The 17,866-nt window shown below is 42.4% G+C and overlaps 1 protein-coding gene across 8 annotated transcripts in view; it reads left to right on the forward strand.

Moving 5' to 3' along the window:
• Positions 1-17,866, forward strand: part of TAOK1 (TAO kinase 1) — a 144,991-nt gene that overhangs the window by 92,533 nt on the left and 34,592 nt on the right. For all 8 annotated transcript variants that reach the window (XM_073315978.2, XM_073315979.1, XM_073315974.2 and 5 more), the window contains 6 exons: positions 5,044-5,145; positions 7,534-7,579; positions 8,404-8,500; positions 9,307-9,420; positions 11,210-11,301; positions 14,258-14,351. In XM_073315978.2, coding sequence (XP_073172079.1) covers positions 5,044-5,145; positions 7,534-7,579; positions 8,404-8,500; positions 9,307-9,420; positions 11,210-11,301; positions 14,258-14,351 — 545 coding nt within the window. The remainder of the gene's footprint in view (positions 1-5,043; positions 5,146-7,533; positions 7,580-8,403; positions 8,501-9,306; positions 9,421-11,209; positions 11,302-14,257; positions 14,352-17,866) is intronic.

The following is a 17,866-nucleotide window of genomic DNA, read 5'->3' on the forward strand; positions in this document are numbered from 1 at the left end:
TTCAGTTACGGAACAGTTTTGTAGAAGTAGTATAAGCGCTGTTGCCCAACAAAGTCAGAAAAAGATTGTTCCTTACACTATGTTCTCCTGCCCTTCAAGCAGGGCAAAGGGATGGATTAGCTGACCTGACCTAATAGCGCCTAACCTTTTGGTTTCCATGAACAGACCTAGACTTTGCCACCTGTACTTTGAAGAATTGAAGTATTCATTTAATTCTTTAGCAGTTTCTGATACCTGTCTCTCCTAACCAGCCTCGAATCCTGATTTCATAGCCAAACTTCCTATGTTTCTTTTTTTACTCTGTTACTGCAGTAACTTGTTTACCTGTGTCCTGATGAAAGTATAATTTGTACCTACTTCTTGTCCTGCTCTTTTTAATTACAATGAAGTATACATATTCTGTTCACATGAATGATGTGAACTGTTCATGCTTCAGAAATAGGTTCTGATTGTTGTCAATGGATGTGTTTCTTTATTTTGAAGAAAAAAGTCAGTTAAAACATTTTCTATTTTGCTTTAAACAAAAATTATTTGAAGGAAGGTTTGCTCAGATTGTAATCTAGCCTATATACGGCAAATCTCTTCAAGGCACTACAGTATCAGTTATGCATTCCTTTGTTTTTAATGGGATTTTCTCATTGGCTCTGGCAGAGACCATCTAAAACAGGAGCATGCTTTGTTCCAAAACTAAATTGAGGGGACTCTGAAGTATGTGGTGCTGTGCTCTTGATTTGTTACTAGGGCTTGTCTACATGGGAGGATTATACTGGTATAACGTGAAGTGTGAATTTAAACCAATATAGTTATACTAGTATAACCTTCCATGTGGACATTCTTATATGTGCTTCATTTTGTTTTTTAAATGTAGCTTATTTTACTTGAAAAGGGGTTTAAGCTAAACCAAAAAAGCCAATCTTATACTGCAATAAATGTGTTCATATGTGGTTTCTAATGATATAACTCTACAAGTATAACTGGTAAAAACTTCCATGTGTAGACAGACACTTGTTTAGTCAATAACCTGCCTGGACTGACCCTGTTTTTGCTGCCTCTGGAAGCGCAGAACTGATGAGGTGAATACCAGTTGAGGTAGAGTAAAAGCTCTGTTATCCGGCTCTGTACCAACCAGAAAGCTCTACAAACCGGCATTTTCTAATCTTCGTAGAAAGTCCGGTTTATAGTCCAGTTGGTGCGGGGCTGGCAGGCTCCTTATCTGGCTCTGCGGGGCTGCCCGGAAGCGGCAACATGTCCCTGGTGCTCCTAAGCAGAGGAACGGCCATGAGGGATTCGGGGTGCAGGGTGTGAGCTCTGGGATGGAGTTTGGGTGTGGGAGGGGGCTCAGGGCAGGGAGTTGGGGCGCGGGAAGGGTTTTGGAGTGCTGGATCCAAGGGGTGCTCACCTCAGACGGCTCCCCACAAGCAACAACCTGTCCCGGCCGCTCCTAGGCGGAGGCGCTGCCAGGTGGTTCTGCATGCTGCCTCTGCCTGCAGGCACCACCTCAGCAGCTCCCATTGGCTGCGGTTCCTGGCCAGTGGGAGCTGCAGAGCCAGCACTCAGGGTGGGGCGGGATGGAATGCTGCTTTTATACCTTGGATTCATCAGTAATGTCAACTCTGGCCTTCTTTAATTGTATTAGAGGACTTCTCAGGAGTCCCAAATGTCTATTGAAGCCCTCACTCCTTCGCTGAAGAGACAGGGTGGTTGAATCATTAAATACATCCCTCTCTGAAGAGTGTGTTAAGCAGGAATGTGTAAGTAAGTGTTTACAAAAGCTAACAAAACAAGTTGTAATTAAGCTGATTAAAGCGGAAGGACTGTTGCATGGATGTAATTCGTAAAGTCCTGTGTATAAAAAAAGCCAGAATGGCTGAGAACTTAACAATTGGACATTGACAGACCATAAATCCCAATGATGACTGAACATGGTGATATTCTAAACAAAAAGAGCTCTCAGCCAGGCTTGTAGCTGTTTCCATGGCTTCTCGCTGATTCGACAGACGCTCTAGGTTTCAGAGTGACGTTTGGGTGTTTTGTGTGTGCTAGTTGCACTGATTTCTGTACAGGGGGATTGTGCAGGTATATTGTGCAGCTGTTGTGAGGTCTGTGTGTATTGGGCGGATTTATTGTGTATGCTGTCGCACAGGTGTAGCATTTGGGCCAAGTTATCCACCATCTGTGCAGTTGCTCTCATACAACCAATGAAATTGTTGCATATAACTTCCCTGTAGAATAGGGGTTATGATTGGTTGTTACCACTGATATCACAACGGTCTAGTATGCTTGGCATGATGTTGTGACCTTGGTGAAACCTTGTTCTGGGTTGAGTTAAAATCTCATTGAGATAAAATGTGAACTCGCCCTCATAACTTAGTGTAAACCCGTACCTCAGACAAATGGGGGAGAAGTTTTGCATGCTCGGGAGCTTTTGGTTGAGTATTGTTTTGGGTAGGGGTATGCATGTGTGAGAACAGACAACAGAGAGAGAGGCAAGAAAGCCACGCAGGAGCCTGGAAGTACAGTGTGACCCTAGAACAAGCTAGAGCGAACTTTGGAACCTGTGTTTCCTGAAAAGGCTTGGGGGCTGTAAGCTAAGAAAATGCTCCTATCATTCTTGGTTCCTTCTGCATTCAGAGAGATTGGACTTTTTACGTTCCTTATAAATAAACAAAAGGACACCAATGGTGTAGAGACTTGCTGTCATGTGGCTGTACATTGAATGGGTATAACTAGTTAATTCAAAATGGCTGAGAACTTAATTGGATGGTAACAGACTGCTAAATCCACTGATTATTGAACCTGGTGTTATGCTGAGCAAAAAGAACTCTCAGCCATGCTTGTAGCTGTTTCCATCGCTTCATGCTGACTCAACAGGCATTCTAGGCTCCAGAGTGACACACAGAGGAACAATCCTGGATTCTGATTAGGTAGATCCTATCCCACTCCCCTTTCAGTTGTTCAGGATTCAGTCTCCTTTAGTCTCTGTTTCTATGTCTATCTTTTATGGCCCTCACTTCTGTAGTATTTGACCACACTTGTTGATGTTTAATTAGTTTCCCCTTCACCACAAGGTTTTCACAATAGACAAAATCTGAATTTTTGATGTGAAAAGCAAGAAAACACATTTTTTTGACAAAACTTTCAAACTACCTTTAATCCTTATGTCTGAACAAAAGAGAGAATGAGCCAATTTTTTTTCCCCTTTGCAGGTCACCTTTACTTTCTAAATTAAATTACGATGGTTTTTCTTTTCAATTTGAACTTTACATGAATATAGACAGGTTTCAGAGGAACAGCCGTGTTAGTCTGTATTCGCAAAAAGAAAAGGAGTACTTGTGGCACCTTAGAGACTAACCAATTTATTTGAGCATGAGCTTTCGTGAGCTACAGCTGTAGCTCACGAAAGCTCATGCTCAAATAAATTGGTTAGTCTCTAAGGTGCCACAAGTACTCCTTTTCTTTTTTCATGAATATAGAGTGACAGTTGGACAATTCTGTGCATAGGTGATAAGATGGAACTGTTGGCATGAGGTGTAACCGTACAAAGTCATCGTGTAAATAGAAGGCTAAAAAAATATATTTTCTGGTCTTATAGGTATTCTCTCTGTTCATGGTGTGAAGGACTCTTTTTGAGCCTGGATTTTATATTGCTGGATTTTGTAAAACTGTGTTTGTATTTTAGGCCTTGTGTATACAGTTCCATCTTGCATTGGTCCTAGAAAAGGTATTGGACCTGAGGGCTGATAAGACCCAAGAAATCGGAGAAATTCCTTCTGATTTTAATATGAGGAAGATTTTTCTGCTTCTGACTAACATCAGAGCTGTTGTTTTTTATAATTTATTTGTGTCAATGTTAAAGGGACACTATGACCTTGAAATCTAGTCAGTTAAAAAACTGAGTTAAGTATCTTCTGGTGCTAAACTCATCCCTCGGTGTCCTTGCCCAATTTTATTTTTCAGTCACATTTTCCTAATTTTTTAATGCTTTTAATTTTTTTAATGCAGTTACAGTAATGTGAGATGCAAAGTGGGTGAGGGAGTAATATCTTTTATTGGCCCAGCTTCTGTTGGTGTGAGAGAGAGAGAGAGAGAAACTTTCAACCTTACACAGAGCTCTTCCAAGAAGAAGAGGAGCTCTATGTAAGCTCGAAAGCTTTTTCTCTCGCCAGTAGAAGTTGGTCCAATTATCTCTCTCATATCCTGGGATCAACAAAGCTACAACAACACTACATACAGTAATGTGAGGTGTTACTTTTAACAATATCAGATAGACAATTTGAAGACTGAAAGTAATCTTTACATTGGCAGCGTCCCTTTAAGAATATATTGTCATAGAACTTAACTCTGTTTTATATTGGGGTTTTTTGCTTGTTGAAAACTCTTCACTGACCAGTAAATAAGGTAATTTAAATTGCTATATGTAAAGATTGAAAGTGATAAAGGAGAAATGATATCAAGAACATAGTCAAAAAGTTAGTGAGTCGCAAATTAAGGTTGTCCTGAAGTAATGTACTTACTAACAGGGCTGGGTCTTTACACCTCCCAGACTGGCTTTAAGGCAGCTGGCAGTGACAGAGGGTAATGGCAGCTATCCTGTCCTCCTTCAGCCTGGTGTGTGTGTTTGACTGGCTGGGAAAACTGTGTTTTCTAAGAAGGGACAACTTAATTTTTGGAATATGAAGTGTGAACTCCGCAGGAGAGCTCAGATATCAAATGTTGTGGTGTTGTGTTCTGCATGTACGTGTATAAAATATTACATTAATTGAGAGATTTTTGCTGTAAAATCAAATTCCTTAACATTTTTATTCTCTGGGTAAATAAAATGGTAAAATATGATACTTTCTTTATGCAAAGTTGAGCAGTGTAAGTCATGGTATTAATATAACTTTTTTTTGAATTTCAAACTTCAACTATTTTGAGGAGGATACAGATCTCCCCCCACCCCCATTCCCCGTTTATCTTGGTTAGGTCATTTTTTCTCTCTCTCGCCCTTCTTTTAAGTAACAGTTTTTTAAAGTTTCTTCCTATTCCTTTTCTTTTCCACAGAAATGGCAGGATATCATTAAGGAAGTCAAGTTCCTACAAAGAATAAAGCATCCTAACAGTATAGAATACAAAGGCTGCTATTTGCGTGAGCATACAGCATGGGTAAGCCGCTCTCCACTTCTCTTGTTTCGATTGAGGGCAAATTTAAGTAAACACATGTCTCCAGCTGGCTGTAGGGGAAGACCCCTAAAATCTCTGTCTCCTACATAGAGTGATAAGGAAAAGGTGCAGCTCCCAACATGCTTAGAAATGTGCAGCCAGGATCAGTGGATTCTGTGAGCCATATAAGGCAAGTCCAGAGACCCTGCAAACTTTCTCCTCCCTTCCTGAAGGGGTATATTGATATTAGTGCCCACAACTCATTTCATTGCTGGGTTGTTAAATAAAAACCGAGTACTTGGCCACTTGATTCTTGCTTGGAGGAGAGGAAGAATGCATTTCGTTAATTTTCACTGCATTGGAAAAAAATATGGCAATTTTATTTACTAACAGTATATCTGATGTCCCAGTGAGCTTATTATCTGTGGTTCAGTGTTTTACATTTTGACTATGTTCCATATATAGCTGATTTATTCTTTTAAACGGATAGTCACATTATTAAATTGATTTTTAAAATCACTTACTGTTTTATCACAGTTTTTTTTTTTTTTTAAATTCTCCCCATTTGGACAGTCTAATTTACTTTTACCCATTTTATGCTATTTGTTTATTTTGCCTTTTCATTTTTACACCCTTTGGATGACATAAGGCTGAATAATCAGTTTCACTTTCTGGCTCTATGCAGAATACCAGTGGTCCCCCAACTGTGGGGCATGCCCCCTAGGGGCACATTGGGGCCCCAGACCTGTCCCCACGGCAGGTGGGGAGGGAGCGCTACCCAGTCCTGCTCTGCTCCCAGCTCCACTCTGGCCCTAGCCTCAGATCTAGCTGCAGCCTCGGCCACAGCTCTGCTCCTGGCCGTGGCCCCTGGATCTTACCTTGGCCCCGCTTCCAACCATGGCTCCTAGGGGGGCACAGGCCAGGTAAGGAGAGTGTGAACAAAAATGTTTTGGGACCACTGCGCTAGACTAGTGCTGCAGTGTTTGGGTTACAGTCAAAAAGCCTTTCTTTATTTGAATTGCTCATTGCATACCTACATATATATATCTACATACAGGAAGAAGTTGCACTAAGAAGTCCAACTTCAGTGGCACATCACACAGTTCATTGATAAAATTGCAGTAGTTCAAATTACAAAACAATTGTGTATTAAATTATATTAATGTGTAAATACTATTCATAAATCAATATCCGTAGTACTATAAGACCTAGACAATATTTTTTTAAGGTTTTGAGAAATCTAATTATAACAAAATTAATCTAAATACAAATAAATGGTTAGCCATAAATGATATGATAAACTTATTGAATATAATTTTCACATCCCTGATAAGTAATTATGTACTCTATTTATCTCTTTTATATGTAATTTGCTGTGGGCACTATTCTGCCCTCTTTACTCTGTGTGATTCCTTACTAAAAGACAGGTTTCAGAGTAACAGCCGTGTTAGTCTGTATTCGCAAAAAGAAAAGGAGGACTTGTGGCACCTTAGAGACTAACCAATTTATTAGAGCATAAGCTTTCGTGAGCTACAGCTCACTTCCTCAGATGCATATCGTGGAAAGCAATTCTGGTAATTTCAATGGGAATTGTTCCTGTAGTATGGTACTGCTCAACATTAGCAAGGGTGGTAGATTAGGGCCCTATGTTAGGAATAATATTAGATTGTTGTATCATCATATTTGGAAGCTGGTATTCTCCAGTTAGGCCTAGTCTACACCAGGAAAGTTTTGCACGTGTAGCTAAGATGCTATACCAGCAAGTCCACCTAGTGTAGATGCAGTTTATACTGACAGCTTTTGCTGGGAGAGCTTATACCAGTGTCCTGAGCAAAATAATCTATACCAGGAGAAGCACTTTCATACTGATATAACTGATCTACACTAGGGTTTTTGCCGGCATAGCATGTCTTTAATCACATCCTATTCAACATTTCTAAACTGGCAAAAGTATCTAGTGTAAACCTCACAGCATTCTACTACTGCTTTTATGTTCTAAGGGTACATCACTGAACACTACCCTTGCCATATATACAATAGGTAATTCCCTTTTCTTCTCTTTTTCTTATCAAAGATGTACAGTATAACTAATCTTGAGGGGAATTTAAATTCACTGGAATTTAAACAAAAATGTGGAAACATAGCTGTTGGGATTGTTTTGTAAAATCTGGTTTCCCAACACCTAAATTATTTTGGGCCTCGGCTTATTTTTCTCAAGGTTTGTGAGATGATGGTCGTTTCAGCCGGAACATAAGGCAAACTCCTGTTGTAGGGTTCATAGTACATGAATGATGCTGGATCACTAACTATTCACAAGCCGATGAAATCTAGTCACCATTTATTTATCTCTAGGTATTCTGTAATACATTATTTTGATTTCTCCCCACACAGCTTGTTATGGAATATTGTTTAGGATCGGCATCAGACTTACTAGAAGGTATGTCTCAAAGATTTCTTTGATTGAAACGGAGAAATTTATAATCCAACAGATTATGGATCAGAGTTGTTCTACAATGTTCAGTTATTTAATTGGGGGGAGGGGGAATGTTACAATAGCTCAAAATTTTACATATCTACAGTATTTTTCTGTAGTGTATAGCTTTCCTAGGCACACAATTTGTCTTCTCTTACTATCTTTAAATAGGTCTTCAACCATCTGTTTGTATTCCTTGAATTTAAGATTCTCCTTTTATGTCGCTTCAGAGCTTAATTCTGCAAACCCTTGCTGTCAGGCACAATGCTTAGTGCCGGGGTAGTCCCATTGACTACAGTGTCACTACACCCAGTAGCAAGGGTTTGCTAAATGAAGCATTTTGTTAGTTACCTTCACTTCCTGTCAAACTGTCTGAGATGAGCTACAGAGCAGTTCATTTGGCCTCTGGGAGAGTTCTGGGAAAAAAGTTGTGTTGTAATTTTTTTGTTGAGGTTTATTAATGGTAAATTAAATATTCATCTCAAATACCGTTGGTAAAATGGTTGAAAAGCTGACAAGAATTTAGATGTGAATTTAGCAGTATAGCCTTTTTTTGGGTAGAATGAGTCGCTGCCGTGTTACAGTTAGAGGGTTACGTCTGATTCCAGATTGTACAGTGTATTATCAACCACTTGTAAAGTGGGTATCCTCATGCAGGACACAGGCCTTGTAAAACTAGAACTTACAGTTTTCTAGGCCTGTGTTTACATTTTTGAAAGTATGCACTGAACGTTGTAAACTGCATTGTTTTCTTGAATAATAGATTTCACATGTACTCTTCCCTTAAGTTCATAAAAAGCCATTGCAAGAGGTGGAAATAGCAGCAATTACCCATGGTGCTCTCCAGGGACTAGCATACTTACATTCTCACAATATGATCCATCGGTAAGTACTTACAAAGTTACTGTGTCACACACTTGCAGGTAATTTATCTTGTTGATTGCAGCCTGATCATCCCAATGATGGAAATGACATTTAAGATTTGTAAGTAGAGTTGTTTGGGTTTTTTTGCAGTGTACATATCTTCTAGAATTAGTAATTCACAATAATTGTAAAATGCCAGGAAAATCCCTTTATGTAATATCTTTTATATCTGTTTTTCCCACTTGATATGGTAGAATTCAGTGGTGATGCTCATCCCTTGAAGCACAGAACACCAAGGCTGACTAAGCACATAGGTTAGCTAAATAGCTTTTTGGCAACTTCAGTGTGAAAGTTGCTTGGTATTTTTTTCCCATAAAGAAAAGTAATAACCCTCTTAAAAACTAGCTTTATGTGAATACACACACAGGGAAAAATGGCAATAAAGGAAGTCAAACAGTCTAAATAATTTTTTAAAAGATTCCTGTCACATTTTGGTAGGAATAAAATGTGTGAGTTATTGGAACTATTAACATTTTTTGTAGAATGTCTAAAAAGGGGAGCTAGCCATCTCTTATGGTTTTGATGGATTGCAGTCATGGTATTTAAATAATTCTTGTTGCTGTTAGAAGTCACTGAAATCTAAAGTTGATTTTTTAAGACACTAAACTAGATTCCAAGATCAGGCATAGAATTAAGGCTAGGACCCCTCATTACTGAAACTCTTGTACAGGGGTCAGTGTATTCTATAACTTGAACCTGTGAATGATGGCACACTCCATTGTGGCTGTTTTAGGGATTTAATAGTAATGCTTGTATTCCATAACCAGAGATATCAAGGCAGGAAACATCCTGCTGACAGAGCCAGGCCAGGTGAAGCTTGCTGACTTTGGATCTGCTTCCATAGCCTCTCCTGCCAATTCGTTTGTGGGGACGCCATATTGGTAAGAAAAGTTTTTACACACCTGTGGCTTCAAGAAGTAACATCTTTTGGTAGGCTGTCTAATTTGTTTGGACCTTACTAAAATCCACTTTTGAGACAGTACAGTTCTGGTTAAATCAAAATGTACATTGCAAATATAACATTAAGTGCTATGAAAAGTTTGATCTGTTCAGATTTTAAGGTAAGGACAGTTCAGTGCCCTCCTAAGTGTGTATAATACTTTTATTTACTTTTCATAAATTGCATATACTTTGCTATTATATTTACCCTGACTGTAAGTAGCTACAGTGAGGCTCCTGAAGCAATTATGTGCATGCTTTATTCAACCAATACCATGATTTGAAACTTCAAACGTTCTCATGGCATCTGGCTGTTCAAATTACTAAAGAGCGTTTTTTCACAGGAAAGGCCAGATTGATTGAACAGAAATCTTTGCAGACATCTTCTATGGTTTGATCTTCTACATCTAATCTGTGGTGCTTATACAGCTTCACTCGAAATTGCCTTGTTTTGTTACTCCCTTGGACGCATGTGGCACTGGCCACTGTCAGAAAACAGTATACTGGGCTAGATGGACCAGTGTAGCTGTTTTTTATGTTCATGCGGTAATTGCATCACCAGTATTGGTTAGCCAACTAGACTATTGGAGATATGGGTGGAGCAGGGAGTTGTAACGCTCATAAATGTGAAAAGCTGGGTATAGGGCAAGAATGCATTGTGTAGGTTTCCCCACATGGCTTTGCCAGTGCGGCGCTACTGGTTGGTGAACTCCAGAATGCCAGACAAGTTGGGTCCAAATCAAGACTGAAGTGACCCAGGCATATTGCCTGATATCTTGTGCAATGTTTCTTTCCATCTCAATACACCTCTACCCTGCTATGACGCCACCCGCTGTAACGCAGGTTCGCATACAATGCAGTAAAGCTCCAACACGCTGCTCAGAGCAGCGTGTTAAGGGTGCCGGGCTGGAGAAGTGGGTCTTGGGGGCGGTCAGGGGCTCCCTCACCCAGGCTCTGGGAGGCAGGAGCTGTGGGGGGGCACTTTTGGGTGCCCCACAGTCCCAGAGTGGCCCAGGGGATTAGCAGGAGGCCGGGAGCAACCCACTCTGCTTCCCTCACCCCAGCCTGAGCCGTGTCGCTAGGGGGAGCAGGCTTGGGGGAAGCGGAGCAGCCCGGCCCCAGCCTGCTCCACTCCGCCAGCTCCCAGCCACATCGCTCCACTTCCCACCGTAGGTGAGTGCGGGAACTTTCCCCAACTCCCCCCCAGCAACAGGGCCGGGGAAAGGAAAGCGGAGTAGGCTGGGACCGCGTCGCTCCGCTTCCCACCGCAGGTGAGTGCAGGGGGTGTCCTTTTCCCAACCTCCCTGCACTCACTGGCGGCAGGAAGCGGAGCGCCGCGGCTGGGAGCTTGCGGAGTGGAGTGGGCTGGGTCCGCGTTGCTCCGCTTTCCGTCACTGCCGGTGAGTGCCTGTCAGGGGGCAAGGGGTGTGGATAGGGGTCGGAGCAGTCAGGGGACAGGGAGCAGGGGGTTGGGTAGAGTCCTGGGGGTGATTACGGACGGGGGTCTCTGGAGGGGGAGGTCAGGGAACAAGGAACGGGGGAGCCAAAGCAAGTTTGATATAACGCGGTGTCACCTATAATGTGGTGAGATTTTTTGTCTCCCAAGGACTGCATTATATCGGGGTAGAGGTGTAGTTCAAATTAGTCAATTTGTCACATGGCCAATTAGGTTGAAATGCTTATGGAGTACTGTAATGTAGAATTTTATGAGAATTTAATTTTATGTTTTAGGATGGCCCCAGAAGTAATTTTAGCCATGGATGAAGGGCAGTATGATGGCAAAGTAGACGTTTGGTCTCTTGGAATAACATGTATTGAGTTAGGTAAGCCATCTTCCTTTAAAAGTACTAGACTACCTGACAGATTTTCCTCCGTGTCCAACTTGTGGTGTAAATATTAAATTTCTACTGAAAAGAATGTTTAAACTTCATTCTGAGAGTCTGAATTGTTTAACCCTGGAGTGTATTGATCTGAGTTACCATGCACGAGACCTGTGCTTGCTTCCTTGTTCTGATGGCTTTAGGACATGGTCTTTAGAGTGAAGTGGTAAGTGCGATATTAAAAATCAAGAGTAAGTTTCCAGTTTTGTGTTAATTGAACTGGCATTTTCATTGCACAAAGGAAGAGATTATTATAGACAAGGAAAACAGCAAACCCTCTAGCACTTACAGGGTTTACGCTCGGTGTGGGGTCAGTTAACCTTTGAATGAAAAAGCATGATCCACACAGAGAAAAATGTAGAAAATAGACCTTAAAGTACTAAAACACATATGGCTTTAAAAGTGAAAAGCAAAATGTTAACTTCAATATTCGTATACAGCGTAAAGTTTCCTTGAGGACTCCTATGTTAATGAAGCTTGGTTTAAACTAGGAGTGGACAAACTTTTTGGCCCCCAGGCCACATCTGGGAATAAAAATTGTATGGCGCGCCATGAATGCTCACAAAATTGGGGTTGGCGGGTGGGAGGGCTCTGGATGGGGGTGTGGGCTCCGCGGTGGGACCAGAAATGAGGAGTTCAGGGTTTGGGAGGGGGCTCCAGATTGGAGTGGGATGTGGGGGGCGCGTGAGGGCTCCGGCTGGGGGTCCGGGCTCTGGGGTGGGGATGAGGAGCTTGGGGTGCAGGAAGGTGCTCCGAGCTGGGATTGAGGGGTTCGGAGGGCAGGAGGGGGATCAGGGCTGGGGCAGGGGGTTGGGGCGTGGGGAGAGGCTCAAGGGTGCAGGCTCTGGGCGGTGCTTACCTCAAGCGGCTCCCAGAAGCAGCAGCATGTCTCTTCTCTGACTCCTACATGGAGGCACGGCCAGGTGGCTCTGCATGATGCCCTGTCCGCAGGTACTGCCCCTGCAGCTCTCATAGGCTGCAGTTCTCTGCCAGTGGGAGCTGTGGGGGCAGCACTTGGGATGGGGGCAGCATGCGGAGCGGAGCCCCTTGGCTGCCCCTACATGTAGGAGCTGGATGGGGGCCATGCTGCTGCTTCCGGGAGCAGTGTGGAGCTGCCCCCGACCCTGTGCCCCGGCTGGAGCGGGGCAAGCCCCACACCCTGCTCCCCAGCAGGAGCTTGACGGCTGGCTGCATCCGGTCTTCAGGCCGTTGTTTGCCCACCTGGGTTAAACAGATGGCTTCATAGCTATATTCAGGGTGTGTTGTCACATATGAATAAATTTGTCTGGAAGATCTCTTAAGGAAGATTTGGAACAATCCAGTCTTGAAGTATTAACATCCTCACCCAGGAAGTAAATCATGGTACTACAGTTAGAATGGGCTACTTAAAGCAGAGTGTCTGTTTAAAAGGGTTACAGGTGCATAAAAATTTCTTTTCACCCTAATGTATAATATTTTCATGATAAAGATCCAACTTGATAATAGCACTTCGATACCAATGCCCCCTAAAGTGGCAAAGTTATTCCTTCGTGCATCCCAGCGTATCTGGGGCTGTATTAACTGCCTTGTCATATCTTATTGTTTGTTCTAAAACGTCATTGATTGAATGAACAATCTGATTGGCTGGTGAACATTCTCAGAAATACACTAATCCATGTGAACCACAGAGTTTAGCTAAAAATGCTGTCTAATATTCCAGGCCGTTAACTTCATTTTCTTCCAGTACATAAAAGAGACTCCTTCAGAGTAAAGATTTTTGTTGCCAATATAAAGCAGCTTTAAGGGGTGTGGCTATCATGACATAATCATGCTCTGAGTGGACTAGAAAAGTTTGGCTGGATCCAGTGCCCCAAGAATGTAGTTAGCTCATGGTGACCACACCCCTTTTGTGCCTTATTGCATACTGAATTTCTGCATTATGAAGTGTGCTTGCTTTTTTATATGATTTTTGGCTTGACGTGGGGCATCATCCCTCAGTTTGAGTTCTGGTGAACTGGTGGGGCATGAGGCTATTTTACCAAATCCCATAACGTGGAAGTGTGTCCATTGACATCCATTGTGTGTATTATTGTGAAGTACTTGGTGGGAGATAGAGAGGAGAATGTATGTATGCCAAAGCACCAGTGGGACATAAAAAGCTGAAAATAGGAATTGAATCTTATGTTAAAAAAATTCTTCATTACATTTTCCCCTGTGTATAAATGTCACCATTTGAACGGTTTCCTTGAAATGTTTGCAGTGAGCTTCAGTTCTATAGTTTTATTCAGCAAACATTCTGACGAACCTTCTATTCTGTTGTTTTGGTGAGATCATCTCCTTCCTTATTAAAATTTCATACTGTGTTGGTCCTATGAGACTACACTAGCTTGCAAGAGAAAGGAGAGCCAGAGAGAATCTACCCTCAAAATAGTAAAGAATTAGCTTGTTATTGACTGAACATATGTATGTTCAGTCAGTGAAGTATGGTTGTGACAGTTTCAGTAACCAGCTTTGTCCACATCGCTACCATTGGATTTTGCGTACTTTTAGGTTTTAAAATAATTGTATAACAAACTGGCCAGACCCCATTGTAGCTGTGCAGCCACTGATTGTGGCTCTTACTGCTGATTTATTTATATTTTGGTAATTTAGAGTGAGTGCTCCACCATGACAACCCCCAGAATTTGAAAGCTTGACAAGACAAGGCATTTGATCTTCAAAGAGCTTTCGTCTTCTGCATGGGTAAAACCCATGGTAGGAGCACATGGCAGCACATCTTGTTGCAGGGTTAGGGTTGGTTTGGGGCCCCATGTTCAGGCACTAGTGGTCCTACGGTTGTGTCTTTATAAGCAATGGGAATAAATTAAGGGGAAAACTGAGACTATTTCCCTATATAAAAATTATTTTCTTTTATGTATAGCGGAAAGGAAGCCTCCTTTGTTTAATATGAACGCAATGAGTGCCTTATATCACATAGCGCAGAATGAATCCCCTACACTACAGTCTAATGAATGGTGAGTATTACTGAGAGAGAAGCGTTGTCGGGACTTGCTATAAATGGAGTGCTTTGTCATGCCGAGTTCTTGAAATGGCTGGATTCCAGTTGGGAAGATGTGAGCTGAAAGGCTGATAAGTAGGTGCACTGTACATTTTATGTGCACAAAATTCACCACTGAATAAGTGAATATTTTAGAGACCAGGAATGCAGCAAGTCCAGAAACGGAACAGACTTGCTGTAAGAACATAAAATCCCATGGTAAGTCATGTGTCAGTAAACATTGGAAACCTGGAGGTTAGCAGCAAATGATTGTTTTTATATTATTAAAAACAAAGTTTATGAAACCCAAATCTTGGTTTGTGGAACTACTACCATTGATTATGTATTTGCCAACACCCATAAAATAGTCACATTTTGTGCCTCCTGGTCCTGAACATTTTCTTGAATCCACATACAGATGAATCCATTTTAAAAGTAAAAAACTTAGTAATAATTGTCACACTGTCTGCAGTGGCTCATGACCATGAGTGCCTAGCCTACCTCAGGGCAGACACCTCAAATTGGTGGTGTGTTTTAAATTCAGATTTCATCAAGTCAGTAACAAATGTGAACTCCTGCATCACTATAACAGTGTTACCATGGAGTCACAGACAGTCCCCTTTGATTCTCCAGTCTATCTTGCCACCCAGACAAACTGGACATAGTGATAAAAGATCACTTACACCAAAAATCACACCACATTTGGGTTGCTTCCACGCACAGGAGACCAGTCACTTACCCCAGATCAATTGGTATCCTAGATCTTTACACCAGAGACCACGCCTGTAGCCTTTCCTGTAATAAACTATATAAATGATTACAAACTAAGAAAAAGGAATGAGAGAGCTCTTTACAGGTTAAAGCAAGCAAACCTATACACAAATGAGGTGCCATCTAAATCCTAAGAGTGATAGTTGTAGTGGTCTGTCAATTCAAAGCCTCTTTCAGGGCAGATTCATCAGGCAACCCTGAGGATCTCTGGCTTCGGTTTAGAGTCTCTGGCTCTTCAGAGTTCAAACAGCAAAAAAGATGGAAAATTTTCCAGTGGCTTCATTTTATTTCCTTCATTCAGCTTCAAAACCCACAGGACAAGCTTCCTTGCAGGTAGCATTTCCTAAGTGGGACAGGGCCATTAACTAATCCTTTGTATTGCAATGATACTTGATAGCACATCTGATTTTGATAGTCCTCATGGATGGGCAGGGTGGGAGATGATTCCCATGCCTGAGTTCACAAGTTCAGAGCAAACATTTTCAAAGTTATACAACAAAACTTACATATTTTCTTACAGCATGGAGTACAAATATTATAAGCAAGACTAATGCATGCGGCAATTTACAAGCACTTCATAGAGACTAAACACATTCTTAATAAATACCTATTTTGAGCAAAACTAACATGTAGCTGACCTAGTCTTGTATCCAGCTAAAAGGCTGTCAGTTCTTTCAGGAAAGATGTGGACAAACTGGAGAAAGTCTAGAGAAGAGCAACAAATTGATTAATGGTCAAGAAAACAAGACCTATGAAGGAAGATTGAAAAAATTGGGTTTATTTAGTCTGGAGAAGAGAAGACTAGGGGACATAAATTTTCAAGTACATAAAAGGTTTTTACAAGGAGGAGGGAGAAGAATTGTTCTTAACTTCTGAGGATAGGACAAGAAGCAATGGGCTTAAATTGCAGCAAGGGAGGTTTAGACTGGACATTAGGAAAAACTTCCTAACTGTCAGGGTGGTTAAGCACTGGCATAAATTGCCTAGAGAGGTTGTGGAATCTCCATCATTGGAGATTTTTAAGAGCAGGTTAGACAAACACGTCTCAGGGACGGTCTAGATCAGTGATCTCCGACCTTTTTATGCACAAGATCAATTATGAATTTAAGCGCAATCCAGGATCTACCCTGCCCCTTTCCCGAGGCCCCGCCCTGCTCACTCCATTCCCCCTCCCTCCATTGCTTGCTCTCCCCCACCCTCAGTCTCTTTCACCAGGCTGGGGCAGGGGATTGGGGTGCAAGAGCAGGTATGGGGTGCTGGCTCTGGGAGGGAGCTCAGGGCTGAGGATTGGGGTGCGGGAGAGGTGTGGGCTCCTGCCAGACGGCACTTACCTTGGACGGCTACTGGTCAGAGGCGCAGCGGGGCTAAGTAAGGCAGGCTCCCACAGCCCCATGTCGCTCCCAGAAGCGGCCGTCATGGCCCCTGGGGAAGGGAGGCACGTGTCTTTGCATGCAGCTGCTCTCCGCAGGCTCCGCCCCAGCAGTTCCTGTTGGCCACAGTTTCCCATTCCCGGCCAATGAGAGCTGCGGGGGCGGTGCTTGCAGGCAGGAGCAGTAGCGGAGACTCCTGCCTCTCCTCCCTCGGGCCTGCTGCCTGCCTCCAGGAGCGCACGGGACCAGGGCAGGCAGGGAGCCTGTCTTAGCCCCACTGTGCCATCGGATTTCTAGTGGCCAGAGATCACAATCAATTGGCAGAGACTCCAGGATCGACCAGTCTATCGCAATCTACAGGTTGGTGGCCCCTGGTCTAGATAATACTTGGTCCTACCATGAGTGCAGGGGACTGGACTAGATGGCCTCTCGAGGTCTCTTCCAGTTTAGTTAATGCCTGCAGCCTGGACAAGAGCTGGCATCTGGCCTGCCAGTGTCACAGTAGTGTTGTTTGCTAAGCTGCAGTCCTGCTGTTTGGATTGTAACGCAGTGTTCTGCACTTTTGCAACTTTTTTAACCTCAGAGATGTTCTGATTAGGTGCCCACACATGATATTTCCAGAAAAGGTTCTGCTCATTTTATAGATTTTTTTCTGACCAAAAAATACAAGAATTTAATTTGCTAAAAAACTTTAGAGGAAGAAAATAATCAAGTAATTACCTGGGTTTTTGTGGATGGAGAGAGAAAAAGAAAATCTGAAGTTCTATCATCTCGATGTCAGTAGTAATGTCTGTCGGAAAGTCTGTGTTTTAAATGAAGGGGCAGAATGTAGAGACTCAGCATCCAAAGAGATGTGAAAAATTCACTTAACCCTGTACGGCCACGTTGCCAATGGATTTCAGAACATCTTGGAAGATGTGTCTGAGACATATAGGTATTGTGCTAATGCAGTGTGCTGGGGATTAAACTCATCTGGGCAGAGGGCAGGCACAAGGCCTGTGTGATAGTTGAATCTGATAGTTAAATTTGTCCCATCAAAATGAAACAGTGTTTTTACACCATTAATGATGGCATTCAGAGTCATGTGGGCCTTTAGATAACTGGTACAACATTTCCTTTCCTCTTGAATTGCACAATATTCTTGCATTCTTACTCTGAGCCAGTTTGGCAGTTGAGGTTAAAGGATCTACAGAGGAGACATAGAGTCTGGCTTGACTTAGATATGTTGGTTCAAGTGTTGAGGGGTTGGTTTTTGTTTTTTGGGGGGAGGGAGTGGAGGGGTTGATTTTGCTACAGATGGTTCCTTAATGAGATGTTTAAAATGAAGAAGGCAGCAGTTAACTCAGTTAAC

Source organism: Lepidochelys kempii, chromosome 17 (assembly GCF_965140285.1).
Source record: "Lepidochelys kempii isolate rLepKem1 chromosome 17, rLepKem1.hap1, whole genome shotgun sequence".
NCBI classification, from domain to species: Eukaryota; Metazoa; Chordata; order Testudines; family Cheloniidae; genus Lepidochelys; species Lepidochelys kempii.